The sequence below is a fragment of the Somniosus microcephalus genome, chromosome 5 (assembly GCF_052327205.1).
Source record: "Somniosus microcephalus isolate GS21.2 chromosome 5, FLI_Smic_1.0, whole genome shotgun sequence".
Lineage (NCBI taxonomy): Eukaryota > Metazoa > Chordata > Chondrichthyes > Squaliformes > Somniosidae > Somniosus > Somniosus microcephalus.
In genome coordinates, this window is record NC_140991.1 from 203,937,585 (window position 1) to 203,952,006 (window position 14,422).

The window sequence follows — 14,422 nt, forward strand, 5'->3', positions numbered from 1 at the left end:
ATTGATGAAGCAGCTGAAGATGGTTGGGCCTAGGACACTGCCCTGAGGAACTCCTGCAGCAATGTCCTGGGGCTGTGATGATTGACCTTCAACCAGCACAACCATCTTGCATTGTGCTAGGTATGACTCCTGCAGAGTTTACCCATTGACTTCAGTTTTACTAGGGCTCCTTGATGCCACACTCGGTCAAATGCTGCCTTGATGTCAAGGGCAGTCACTCTCACCTCACCTCTGGAATCCAGCTCTTTTGTCCCTGTTTGGACCAAGGCTGTAATGAGGTTGGGATCTAAGTGGTCTTGGCGAAACCCAAACTGGGCATCAGAGAGTAGGTTATTGCTGAGTAAGTGCAGCTTGATAGCACTGTCGACGACACCTTCCATCACTTTGCTGATGATTGAGATCAGACTGATGGGGCGTAATTGGTTGGATTGGATTTGTCCTGCTTTTTGTGGACAGGACGTACCTGGGGAGTTTTCCACATTGTCGGATAGATGCCAGTGTTGTAGCTGGAACAGCTTGGTGAGAGACGCGGCTAGTTCTGGAGCACAAGTTTTCAGCACGACAGCCGGGATGTTGTCAGGGCCCATAGCTTTTGCTGTATCCAGTGCGCCCAGACGTTTCTTGATATCACGTGGCGTGAATTGAATTGGCTGAAGCCTGTCTTCTGCGATGGTGGGGACCTCAGGAGGAGGCCAATATGGATCATCCACTCTGCACTTCTAGCTGAAGATGGTTGCAAATGCTTCAGCCTTGTCTTTTGCATTAACATGCTGGCTCCACCATCATTGAGGATGGGGATATTCATGGAGCCTCCTCCTCCCGTTAGTTGTTTAATGGTCCACCACCAATCAGACTGAATGTGGCAGGACTGCAGAGCTTTGGTCTGATCCATTGATTGTGGGATTGCTTAGCCCTGTCTATAGCATGCTGCTTCTGCTTTTTAGCTTGCATGTGGTCCTGTGTTGCAACTTCCCCAGGTTGGCACCTCATTTTTAGATATGCCTGATGCTGCTCCTGGCATGCCCTCTACACTCCTTATTGAACCAGGGTTGCTCCCCTGATGGTAAAGGTAGAGTGAGGGATATGCCATGCCGTGAGGTTACAGATTGTGGTGGAATACAATTCTGCACAATGACTGTGCGGTGGTCACTGCTACCTATACTGTCATGGACAGATGCATCAGCAACAGGTAGATTGGTGAGGACAAGGTCAAGTAGGTCGACAGGTATATAAAAGGGAAGAGGGTAGCTAAAGTAAATGTTGGTCCCTTAGGGGATGAGACTGGGGAATTAATCATGGGGAATGGGGAAATGGCAGAGACTCTGAACAAATATTTTGTATCTGTCTTCACGGTGGAAGACACTAACAACATCCCAATAATGGATAATCAAGGGGCCACAGGGAGGGGGGAACTAAAGACAATCACTATCACAAAGGAAATAGTACTTGGTAAAATAATGGGACTAAAAGATGACAAGTCCCCATGACCAGATGGCCTGCATCCCAGGGTCTTAAAAGAAGTGGCTGCAGAGATAGTGGATGCATTGGTTGCAATATACGAAAATTTCCTGGACTCTGGAGAGGCCCCAGCGGATTGGAAAACCGTAAATGTAACACCCCTATTTAAGAAAGGAGGGAGACTGAAAGCAGGAAACTATAGACCAGTTAGCCTAACATCTGTCGTTGGGAAAATGCTGGAGTCCTTCATTAAGGAAGCAGTAGCAGGGCATTTGGAAAATCATAATGCAGTCAAACAGAGTCAGCATGGTTTTATGAAAGGGAAATTATGTTTAGCAAATTTGCTTAAGTTCTTTGAGGAGGTAATGAGCAGGTTGGACAAAGGTGAACCAGTAGATGTGGTGTATTTGGATTTCCAGAAGGCATTCGATAAGGTGCCACATACTGTAGAAGGTTACTGCATAAGATAAGAGCTCACGGAATTGGGAGTAATATATTAGCATGGATAGAGAATTGACTAACTAACAGAAAGCAGAGAGTCGGGATAAATTGGTAATTTTCCGGTTGGCAAAAGGTAACTAATGGGGTGCCACAGGGATCGGTGCTCGGGCCTCAACTATTTACAATCTACATTAATGACTTGGATGAAGGGACTGAGTGTAATGTAACCAAGTTTGCAGATGATACAAAGATGGGTGGGAAAGCAAGTTGTGCAGAGGACTCAAAGAATCTGCAAAGGGATATAGACAGACTAAGTGAGTGGGCAAACATTTGGCAGATGGAGTATAATGTGGGAAAGTGCGAGGTTATACACTTTGGGGTCGATTTTCGTGGAGCCGTCAGGCAGGGTTTCAGGCATGTGGTGGGGGGGGGGAAATCCCGAATTCGGGGATCCCGACACCATCCCGCCCAAAACCCCGCTCCACGCAACTTTCAGAGGCGGCGGGTACCCGCCCCGCACTGGGACCCGCCGAAACCAGGCGGGAAGGGATTAGTGCCAATTAAGTGCCTGTTAACAGGTAGTTAACAGGCAGTTTTTAGCCTAATCCCTATTTTGAGGGGTTTCATGTGGGATTCTCGACGGCTCCAAACCACGCCAGGTTAGAGCAGGCGGGCCGTCGGGTTGGAGAGGTCGCGATGTCGGTGTTCAGGTGAGTGATGGGTGCATGAGTGCAAAGGTAAGTGTGTTTGGTGTGTCTAAAGTGTGTAAAGAACTTTTACTTACTTGTACTTACCTTAACAGCCTTTCTTCCTGTCGCCGTCGGGAGCCCATCACTCAGCCGGAACTTAAAGCTGAACAGCTGCGATCTGTGAAAAGTGTCAGCCTTCAGCTTTGAGCGCCGGTGTGAGTTCTAACTGAGTCTGTGCAGAAGGACTCATGTCAGAACTCAGACTGTCAGTATTTCACAGCTTGAAACAGCTGTGAAACATTGATATTTCATCTGTCAAGAACTCTTGACAGGTGAAATTGCAGTCTGTGACGTCACCTGTTGCCGGGTGGCCCTTAATTGGCCTGCTGAGCCCGCTGGGCGGGCTCAACAAGGTCAATCAAGGGAAAATCGCGCAGATTGGCCGGACGTCGAAGTAGGCGGGTCTAAAACCCGAAAGTTGTTGTCCCGCCTTCTTCCCGACAGCTTCAGGAAAATCGACCCCTTTGACAGGAAAAATAAAAAAGCAAATTTTTATTTAAATGGCGATTACAAAATGCTACAGTTCAGAGGGACCTGGGGATCCTTGTGCATGAAACACAAAAAAGTTAGCATGTAGGTACAGCAAGTAATCAAAAAGGCAAATGGAATGTTGGCCTTTATTTCAAAGGGTTTGGAGTATAAAAACAGCGAAGTCCTGCTACAACTGTACAGGGTATTGTTGAGACCACACCTCGAGTACTGCGTACAGTTTTGGTCTCCTTATTTAAGGAAGGATATACTTGCATTGGAGGCAGTTCAGAGACGATTCACTAGGTTAATTCCAGAGATGAGGGGGTTGACTTATGAGGAAAGGTTGAGCAGGCTGGGCCTATACTCATTGGAATTTAGAAGAATGACAGGTGATCTTATTGAAACATATAAGATACTGAGGGAGCTCGATAAGGTAGATGCAGAGAGGATGTTTCCCCTCGTAGGGAAATCTGGAACGTGGGGGCACAGTTTTAGAATGAAGGGTCGCCCTTTTAGAACTGAGATGAGGAGGAATTGCTTCTCAGAGGGTCGTAAATCTGTGGAATTCTCTGCCCCAGAGAGCTGTGGAGGCTGGATCATTAAATACATTTAAGGTGGAGATAGACAGATTTTTGCAAGATAAGGGAGTGAAGTGTTATGGGGAGCGGGCAGGGAAGAGGCTTTGAGCCCAAGATCAGCCATGATCTTATTGAATGGTGGAGCAGGCTCGAGGGGCCAAGTGGCCTATTCCTGCTCCTATTTCTTATGTTCTATGTTTTTCCCTCATGTTGGTTCTCTCACCACTTGTCACAGGTCCAGACTGGCAGCTATATCCTTCAGGACTCGGCCAGCTCAGTCAGTAGTGGTGCTATTGAAGCCTCCCACCCAGAGTACATTCTGTGCCCTTGTTACTCTCAGCGCTTCTTCCAAGTGGTGTTTAACATGGACGAGTACTGATTCATCAGCTGAGGGAGGGCATTAGGTGGTAATCAGCAGGAGGTTTCCTTGCTCATGCTTGACCTGAAGCCATGAGACTTCATGGTGTCTGGAGTCAATGTTGAGGACTCCCAGGGCCACTCCTTCCCTTCTGTATATCACTGTGTCGCCACCCCTGGTGGGTCTGTCCTGCCAATGGGACAGGCCATACCCAGGGATGGTGATGGAGGACTTTAGGACATTGTCTGAAAGGTATGATTGTGAGTATGACTATGTCAGGCTGTTGCTTGACTAGTCTGTGGGACAGCTCTCCCAATTTTGGCACAAGTCCCCAGATGTTGGTGAGGAGGACTTTGCAGGGTCGACTGGGCTGGGTGTGCCGTAGCCGGTGCCGAGGTCGATACTGGATGATCCGTCCGGTTTTATTCTTATTATTGTGTTTCGTAGCAGTTTGTTACAACTGAGTGGTTTGCTAGGCCATTTCAGTGGGCAGTTAAGAGTCAACCACATTGCTGTGGGTCTGGAGTCACATATAGGCCAGGCCAGATAAGGACGGCAGATTTCTTTCCCTAAAGGATATTAGTGAACCAGATGTTTTTTTATGACAATCCGTTTCATGGTTACCATTACTGAAACTAGCTTTTTATTCCAGATTTATTTAATTAACTGAATTTAAATTCCCCAACTGCCGTGGTGGGATTTGAACTCACGTTTCATGGATCATTAGTCCAGACCTTTGGATTACTAGCCCAGTAACATTACCACTATGCTACCTGATGCAGCATAAAGAAATGACAAACTTATTAAATGATGACTTTGTATCGTTTTCACAGTAGAGGAAGAGGACAGTATACAAGTGGTACAAGGGAACTTAAAAATAATTCAATGGGAGGAAATTACTGGATGTAATATAAGTTTTTTAAATGGTAATGGCTTAAATAATGGGACTTAAGATAGACAAATCTCCAGGATCTGATGCATCAATGTGGAGAATTATGAGGTCATCCACTTTGGATCCAAGAAAGATGAATCAGAATATTTTCTTAATTGCGAGAGATGAGGAACTGTGGAGGGGAAACAAGATTTAGGTGTCCATGTGCATAAATCACTAAAAGCTCGTGCACAGATACAAAAAGTAATCAAAAATGCTAATGGAATGTTGGCCTTTTTCTCTAGGGTGTTGGAATACAAAAGTGAGGAAGTGATGCTTCAGTTGTACAGAGCATTTGTCAGATCCCATCTGGAGTATTATGTTCAGAAGCACTTTCTCACACAAAGAGAGTGGAAATCTAGAATTTTTTCTCCCAAAAGGCTGTGGATGCTGGGTCAATTGAAATTTTCTAGACTGGGATTGATAGATTTTTGTTCAATAAGGCTAATAAGCGATATGGATTGCAGGCAGTTAAATGGCATTGAGATACAGATCAGCCATGATCTAACTGAATGGTGGAATAAGCTCAAGGGGCTGAATGGCCTTCTCGTGTACCTATGTTTCCTATATTTTGAGGAATTCCTAAACAGCATTCTAATTTACATTCAGATTCAGCAAAGAACTGGAAGACATGTCATGATTACCAGAAAGGAAAATTGTTCCACAGAACGTGGAGTCTATAAAAAACCCACAGACACATAATGAGTGTTATTTATTTCCACTCCGACCACCACCAGACAGTAAATAGTAGAATCATTAAATCACCGGTAGGCAGAAATTTTTCTATCTGTGGAGGCAACACTAACAGGGTGAAGAAAATAAGAGCTGCCCCAGAAAAAGGAATACTTATTTAAAGTGACAGTTTGACTTGGTCACTGTCTCGCCTCAGTCAGAGGTTTGTGGGTTCATGCTCCATGCCTGAATTTAACCACATAATCAAAGCTCGCACTCCAGTACACTGCATTGTGGGAGTTGCTGTCTTTGATACAAGATGTGGCCTGAAATTCATACTCTGGCTAGTGTGATCTGAAGCACATTGGGGAAAGTGACACATTACTAAAGTTGAGATTAATACTGTGTTTTATATTTAAGAGGGCCAATGGATTCTGTAGAACTTACATATGAATCCAGCATCTTTATTTCTAGTCATGGCTGGGGAAAACCATCATGTTTACACTTGGGGGAAAAAGTGGCTGCTGTCTGCCTTGACGACTTCAACCATCATGTAGGCTGCTATATTAAGCCTGGCTAACAAAATATGCATTAAAACAAAGGATTTTTTAAGAAAGAGCAAGGTAAAATCCATATGCACAAGTACTGTGAGTGCACATGTATGTGTACGTGTTTGTTTACATATGCTTGCATGTGGGCATGTACACATACATAGATACACAGTGCTTGTATGCATGTGCTCATATGTGGCCATGTGCTGTGTTGGGACTGGGAACTTTATTGTATCTTTGACCCATGGGGTGCTAGATGCTACCAAAAATGGGAGAATTTTTTTTGCGCCCCTTACATCCTTTGCCTTGATGAAGAAAAAGTAGTTTTAACAAGAAATATTAAAATTGAGTTTTCATAGACTCTGGGGGTTTGATCAAGCAGTTTGATCAAGTTTGAACAGCTGTTACCTGATTGGCTTGTACCTGAGAGAATTTACTATCCATTTTTTTTAGCTTCAAGCCAGGAGATCAGCGAGGGATGGAGCTACTGGTCCAGAAGATCAGGAGGAGTTGGGCTACCAGCACTTTCTTTAAATAAATTACTCCTTTTAAAATGGATAACGTGGGTCACGTCTGCACATGCTAGAAACTTGATTGGGTAATCTGACGAGACCAATCAGAAGCTAAAAACCCACTTTGCCGGACTAATGAACTCTTGATTGCCCACCAATTTCCATTTTACATTGGAGCGGGGGCAGGTTGATCCTTTCCATTGTGGCAAATAATTGAAGTTCCACCATAGAAGAGCGCACTGTTTAGAGATTGTGCCAAAGTAGTCATTTCAGTAAAGAATAATAACTGGACTCCACTGAACTGGAACTCAGAGGGACTCACAAACAGGGGAAATGATAAGAAGTTGTGACACTTGAAAGCCAGTATCTGATAAGTGCAAAACAAAACTATGTTGTTGATAGATATTTTCAACTTGTTGATACTCGGAATCTTTGATCCCAAGAGGGATCAGGGCCTCAGAAGCACATCCTGCTCCTTGAGATGCAGGCAGGAATGTTTTGATCTCACATCAAAGGCACAATGTTCTGCAGAGGTGTTAATGGGTATCTATATCACATATCTATTCCTTTCATATACTGTACAATTTTAGAAAAAGATATCAAAAACTGAGCATGCCACTATTTGAAGAACAGAAGACACTTAAGGGGTTTTTGTATGTTTGCAATTTCTTTACTTCAGCAATTTCACTGACAAGTATTCCTATTATAGAATTAAAATAATGGTTGTAAAGTTACGTGCCAATAGGATTCAGTACATAAGCATCCATTGTACCACTCCTTCTCAGGTGCATACCTTTGCTTTGTCACCCCTCCTCATTTTTCCCACTATGGCTTGTCATTCAGTTTCCACTAAAACCGTGGGATATTTTTCTACATTAAAGGCACTATTTAAAAGCAATTTGTTGTTGTGGCAACATATTAGAAGAGGTAGCTTCTTTGTATATGGACATGGATACCAGTGACTCTATTAATATATCAGTTAGTAATGTTTGCCCTCTCGATGTCATTCACTCTTAGTTATTTTGGACTTAAGTCTTAAATCCCTGCTGCTGGATCTTAAGACATTAGTCATATTTCAGTCAAAAATGTCTAATTTAGATATTAAAAATATAATTTATTCATTTAGCTGTACAGGATTCTTTTTCACTCTGTTAGGAGGTTATCATATACACATTACTGAAAGGAAAACAAAAAGTGCTGTCAAGCAAATCGTCTAGCAGCTGAAATAGAAATGATAAATTAACCTAATACTGACCTTCATTAGAGTGTAGCTGCTGTTGGATGGGCTTGGGGGCGGGGAAACGGACATAAATCTGCAGGTCTTCAGGCACACTCCTGCTGTAGATCTGGCAGGAATTAGGCCGAGACCCAGTTACACCGGGTTCTGGCTGACCCGAGTAGTTTCCACATAATGTTGTTGGGCAGAGGAGAAGGGGGAGCCTCTGCCTGCCCCAAACAAGGCCACTGGGAGAAGAGGAGGTGTGCTCGGGGGGCGGTGACATGCAGGCTGGGGGTATCCTTGACCCCGACCTGGTGGAGCATCAGTAGGCTGGTACTCCAAGTGAGCTCCGGCGCACCGGCCGGCAAAATGGCAGATTTAGGGCCCACCTGGGGAATGGTCTGGACCCTGAAGAATTTAATGATTTGAGGCAGATTTTTCAGCCCTTCGAGGATGTATTTGGGATGTGCTCCGGCACTCCCTTTCCAGAACCAGCACAATTTGCTGTATTTTGTTGCCTCCTGGGACAGGCAGGTGCCTCAGCCGTGCCCCTTGTGGCATAGGCACCCAGCAGACATATTTAAATAACATGGCCTCCTCCTGACCCTGTTAACTTTGGTGGGGATCAGTACCGGAGGTCACCGGTTAGCGGATCCATGCGTATATGACAATATCATAGAGACACTGATTTTTAGTCGCAGGATCTTTTTGTGGCTCATGGCAAAGCCTTTGTCTGGTAGCTATCATGTGCTTTCTCACTCTGTGGAGACATTGTCAATTAGCAATGATGGAGGTGGGTCTGGCTGGACCACATCAAGCCAGGTCTTGCTTGCCTTTGTCAAAAACATCTATTATTCTAGGATCGTCCTGGAGAGCAAAGAACTCCCATGTCTGGAACATTACTCATTTTCATTCCAACATAAGTCAATCTGCTGCTAAGACCCTCATCTATTGTCATCTCCAGATTTGACTATTCCAATGATCACCTGGCCATACTCACAACCTCCACCCTCCAGAAACTGCAGTTCATCCAAAATTACACTGCCAGTATCCTATCCAGCAACAAGTCCCACTTACCCATCAGCTCTGTGCCCGCTGACCTACATTGGCCCCAATGCTACAGATCTCCCTACTGAATTCGCTGCTGCTGTAACTCTGGCCTCTTGTTCCCCCCCGTGCCCCCCTCCAATCCACCTTCACCCCACTATTGGTGGTCCTGCCTTCAGCCACCTAGGCCCCATGCTCTGAAATTCCCTCTCTAAATCTCTTCACATCTTTGCCTCTCTCTTCTCCTTTTAGACCCTCACTAAAAAACACCTCTGTGAACAAGCTTTTGGTCACCCCTCCTAATATCTTTCTTCAGCTTGATGCTCATTTTTTTTTGCCTCTACCTCTGTGAAGTGTCTTGGGTTAATTTTCTATGTGAACAGCACTATATAAATGCAAGTTGTTGTGCCTGAACTGAGTGGCTCTAAACAATATCTCATGTATAATTTACTTATAAACACCCTAGAATTAAGATGAATGGAAACAATATTGAGCTTTTCATGTTTATCTTTTTCAGATATGGAAAGATAGTATCGACAAAGGCCATCCTAGACAAAAACACCAACCAGTGCAAAGGTATTTATAAAGTTTCACATTATATCAACTTTGTATGTATGTTTCTGTTCCTTCTGAGAGTGAGCTATGCTCTTTTAAAGGGATTTTTGGAAGTTTTCTCACTTCTTTTTGAGCTTCCTGTTCCGTAAGCTTCCTGTGGCTAAGAGGAGAAATGGTGGGTGACTGTGTTATTGGGAAACATGACAGCTGCCGACTCTCTTTCCTGTCATCTCTCCCTCCCTGTAGATGAAAGTCTTTCACATCAACCCACATGACTGCAAAGCTGAGATTGAGAGTTCAGCATGTATTTGTGTGGGGCGGGGCAAAGGAGGAAATCACTCACATCCCTTCACTCCATGGTACCCTCACTATCTTTGGTTGTGATGCACGTTTTCAAGATGCGTGTTTAGATGCTGCATGACAATGATTGTCAAGAGCAGTTGTTAAGTCACATTTTACACAGGTATGCTGAATACAATGGTCAGCATTGTATAAAAAACTTAATACGTTCATTAGAATCAGCTAGGCTGACATTCCAGAGCAGTGCTGAGGGAGTGCTGCACTGTCGGAGGTGCCGTCTTTCGGATGAGATGTTAAACCAAGTCTCAGATGGACATAAAAGATCCCATGGCACTATTTCGAAGAAGAGCAGAGGAGTTATACCTAGTGTGCCAGCTAATATTTATCCCTCAATCAACATAACAAAAACAGCTTATCTGGTCATTATCACATTGCTGTTTGTGGGAGCTTGCTGTGTGCGAATTGGCTGCCAAGTTTCTCACATTACAACAGTGACTACAGTTCAAAAAGTACTTCACTGTAAAGCTGTAAAGCACTTTGAGATGTCTGGTGGTCGTGAAAGGTGCTATATAAATGTAAGTCTTTTAAGTCTTTTTTAAAGGAGAGATTCCCTCTTTAAGTCAAATTAATGCTTTTTACTTTAACATACAAGTTGAGTTTAGTCATTATTTCAGCACACATTAGATGCATATGCTCATTGCAGTGTTTCAAATTTTCGCTTTGTACAGTGAATGCATCAGCATGATATTCATTCAAAAAGCAAATTGCTGCATTAGTGTGAACTGTCAGAGTTGCAAAATTATATCAAAATCAATGTCATTAAAATATGTTCAGATTTAAATTGTTATCAGGACACATTGGCCGCAATATTACACAGGGCCTGGAAGAGAGCAGGCGGGAGGATTTTTGGACGGGAAACCCAGATGTAAGGGTTTCCCAGACGTCCTGCAGAAATTAGCTGCAGGACGTCTTTTAAACTTTTACAACAGGTTTTCCACCTAACAGCCAGCCAGTTTGATAGGCTGGCTGCCTGTCAGGCTGGAAAGCAGCCAGGGATGTACGAATCGGGTGAGTTGGGGGGTCGGCCGAATGCGGGGGTCCGATCACGTGGGTCTTAGCTTGTTGGGCCTGGGGGAAATGCTCCTGGCTCACTAGTAGTGCAACAAAGGCACTTTAACTCACTTTAACCCTTCTCACCTCCTTTTGCCTGCCAGGTTTCCCGAGGCCCAGCATTCCCAGCTTCCATGTGTTAAAAATTTAAATCGAGTTAAAATGGAGGCACGCAGACTCCTTAAAAGAGTTTAGCGACCAACCCGCCTCCTGAGAGCGTGTTAGTCTCCCATCCCCCCAACCTGCCTCCGTTAAAACCAGAAGTGGGTGGGTTGGGTCAGCATTGAGAATTAAAACATTTTTATCTTCCCACTCACCCCCAACCCACACATCCTTGAGGATTAAAATTTCCCCCATCGATTCCTAAAGTTTATATACTGCCATTTCTCCTCTCCCTCCATATATAGATGCATGTAACACCAAGATTATGGCAGTTAGTTTATATCACAATATCCTATGCGTGCATCCGTTTGAGTTGCAGTCTCTCATTCACAAAAAAAGTAATCAACACGCGAGTAGCTTCTGTAATACAATACTACATCAAAGTGATGTGACCCCATTAAAAATCAGGTTGCCAGGGTTGCTCTTGTAGCAGTGTAAATATATACTTGTTGATCCCCTGTGGTCTTGTGCATGGTGAATCAAGACTATGTGCAGCATTCAGATCAAGCTGTGTTGGAAGACAGCGATAACAGAGGAGACAGAGGGTTCAGGAGGGAATGCACCTGCTGTAGGGAAGGAGAGGACCGGATTTTGGGGTGGCGGTGGGGGGGGGAGGCAATGGACTAGTGGCGATCTTCTTCACAATGGGTTTGGGGAGTTGCACTGGGCCAAGACATTGATCTAACTCGGTGGGGGAGGGAGCTATTTCCCTCTTGATGGTGGGGCAGAGCCAGTTTAATTCTCACTGCTGGGGGGAGGATGTACAGGGTAGAATTTTGACTTGTTGTGGAGGAGAGGAACAGGTCCTAGTTACTCCTCAGTGCCGGTGAGTGTGGACAGTGGGCAAGGGGAGGCTTTCCTCTCGGTGGGGGAGGTTAGGTTGGGGTCTCAAATTCCTTCTTAGCAAGGGTGGAGGAATTGCTTCTCTGGAAGGGTGGCTTCTAACTGCGAGGGGCGGGGGGGGGGGGGGCAGGGCGGCGGTGGTCATGTTGCTTTTAAGCATGATTCGCGGACCAAAGGCCTGAATTGCTTCTTGGCAAGGTGGAGGGGAAGGTATTAGGCTTGAATTGCATCTCATCATGGTGAGAAGTGTGGTTAAGTGCTTCATGGAGGGAGGGGCTGAGAGGAGGACTGAATTGCTACTCTTTGCGGCGAGGACGAAAACGTTGGCAGCTATGGGACTTTTTTTACCAGGTTCCATTTGGTTGCTGGAACGGCTAATCAAATGGACACATGGTGCTAAAGGCTGTTCATACAGGCTCATGCAGCTTTGATGAAAAGAATCTCTGTCAGATATCAGGGAGCTTGCATTTATTACTGGTTGAGTGGACTTTAAGCTGGTTGGAGAGTATTTAATTTCATACAGTTGGGTGCTGGATTGCTCCTCAGTTTGGAGTGGGTGGTGAGATGTTCGGAGCATCAGGATGAGTTTACAACGGACAATCTAATTTTTTTATGTATGATTTTACTGAAGGAATGATCCACTTATGGTTCCATATGGTTTGCAGCGCAGCCATTTAAACATGTATGCTGCTGAAGGCTCTTTGCATTGGCCCTTGACACTTAGGAGCAAAATTTGCTTTCCAGGACATTAGGGCCTAGAAATTCACTATAGCCCCGTTTGGGGCGCCAGCCTCGCCAGGGCGCTAAAAGTAGCGCCCCAGAAGCAGTCGCGGCCGCCCGCCGGAAATTCAGTTTGCATGCCCCAGAGGGAAGCGCGGCGCTACTGGAGATGCCCCGCATCCTTCTTGGGGCGCTGCAGCTGAATATTGCTGCGCAACGTGCCACAGCGCCACATGTTGCGGCACGGCACGCTGCGGTACTGCAGGCCTTCCTCCCCTTCTTAAAGGGGAGGGGCCTTGTGCAGCATGATCGAGGATCACGAGTGCCGGCAAAAGAGCCCGGCACAGAGGAGAAGTGCCGGGCTCTTGGAACGCAGTCGGCACTCCATGGGTGGGGGGGCTCAGGAGGCCGGGGACGGCAGTGCGGAGAGGTGCTGGCAGGCGGCCAGCAAAAAAAATGGCCGCCCCGCACCTCCTTTAATTAGCGCCTCTACCGCCGCAGGTAGGCCCTCCTGAACTGGTCGCAAATAGCGTCCGGCGTTAAAGCAGGGGGCGCATCTAAATATCACGATCGGGGCGTTAGCAGGGCGCTGCGCACACCGATGATGTCATCGGTAGCAGCGCAGCGCTAACGGCTAGCGCTGCCATTAGCGTCCCGCTGAATTTAGCGGGAGGCGTGGCCAGTGGCTTCCGACCCACTTAGCGCCCTCTTAAGGCGCTAATGGGTGGCACAGCCCACTGAATTTCTAGGCCTAGGAGTTTTCATTTCCTGGTTAAATGGACTTTGAGCTTTTGGTGAGTTTGTGAGGTGATTTGGAGAATGGTTATTGTAAAATAGAAGGATAACCGCCATTTACAAATGTTTTGCCGGGGGATGGGAGGAGACTGCAGCAAGTTCTCACATAATATTAAGGAAGTTCCACTTTTTAATGGGTCATATAACGTGATCCGCATAACCTCACAACATCACCTACAGTTCCATTAGAAAGTTACAGCCTCTCACCATTTTGAATATATAGTAGATATATATTAACACACAATTTAGGATGTGCTAAAAGGCTGTGACATATCTCTGAGCTGAGATGTTAATTGTGAAGCTTAATTAGTTTATCAGTAACATCTCAACCCTTAGATAGGTTGGTGTCTTGAAACAGACTCCAGACTTGTTTTTCTTATACAATATATGTAGAATTTTTTTGACTTTCTATCTTTATCCATGTTCAGTTGACTATTATGAATTTTTGTTTTTTTTATTTCTTGTGTGCTCCTGCTTATGCATCACATGATTAAGCCAGAAGGTGACTCTGAGGGTTCTTATACAGCAGATACAGGAGTTTACCACAATGACTGTATATTGTAATGTGTTAACAATTTAAAGTGCACAAGCAATTATGATTTTTTTTTATTTGTTCCTGGGATATGTGCGTTACTGACAAGGCCAGCATTTATTGCCCATCCCTAATTGCCCTTGAGAAGGTGGTGGTGAGCCACCTTCTTGAACTGCTGCAGTCCTTGTGGTGTAGGTTCCCCACAGTGCTGTTAGGGAGGGAGTTCCAGGATTTTGACCCACCGATGATGAAGGAATGGCGATATATTTCCAAGTCAGGATGGTGTGTAACTTGGAGGGGAACTTGCAGGTGATGGTGTTCCCATGCGCCTGCTGCCCTTGTCCTTCTAGGTGGAAGAGGTCGCGGGTTTGGGAGGTGCTGCCGAAGATGTCTTGGTGAGTTGCTACAATGCATCTTG

The 14,422-nt window shown here is 45.3% G+C and overlaps 1 protein-coding gene across 10 annotated transcripts in view; it reads left to right on the top strand.

Moving 5' to 3' along the window:
* Nucleotides 1-14,422, top strand: part of LOC147117523 (RNA-binding motif, single-stranded-interacting protein 3) — a 2,125,417-nt gene that overhangs the window by 1,461,413 nt on the left and 649,582 nt on the right. For all 10 annotated transcript variants that reach the window (XR_015078466.1, XM_085988580.1, XM_085988577.1 and 7 more), the window contains one exon: nucleotides 9,505-9,563. Coding sequence is in view for 9 of the 10 variants with exons in the window: in XM_085988580.1 (XP_085844706.1) it covers nucleotides 9,505-9,563 (59 nt within the window). In the remaining variant the exon portion in view is untranslated. The remainder of the gene's footprint in view (nucleotides 1-9,504; nucleotides 9,564-14,422) is intronic.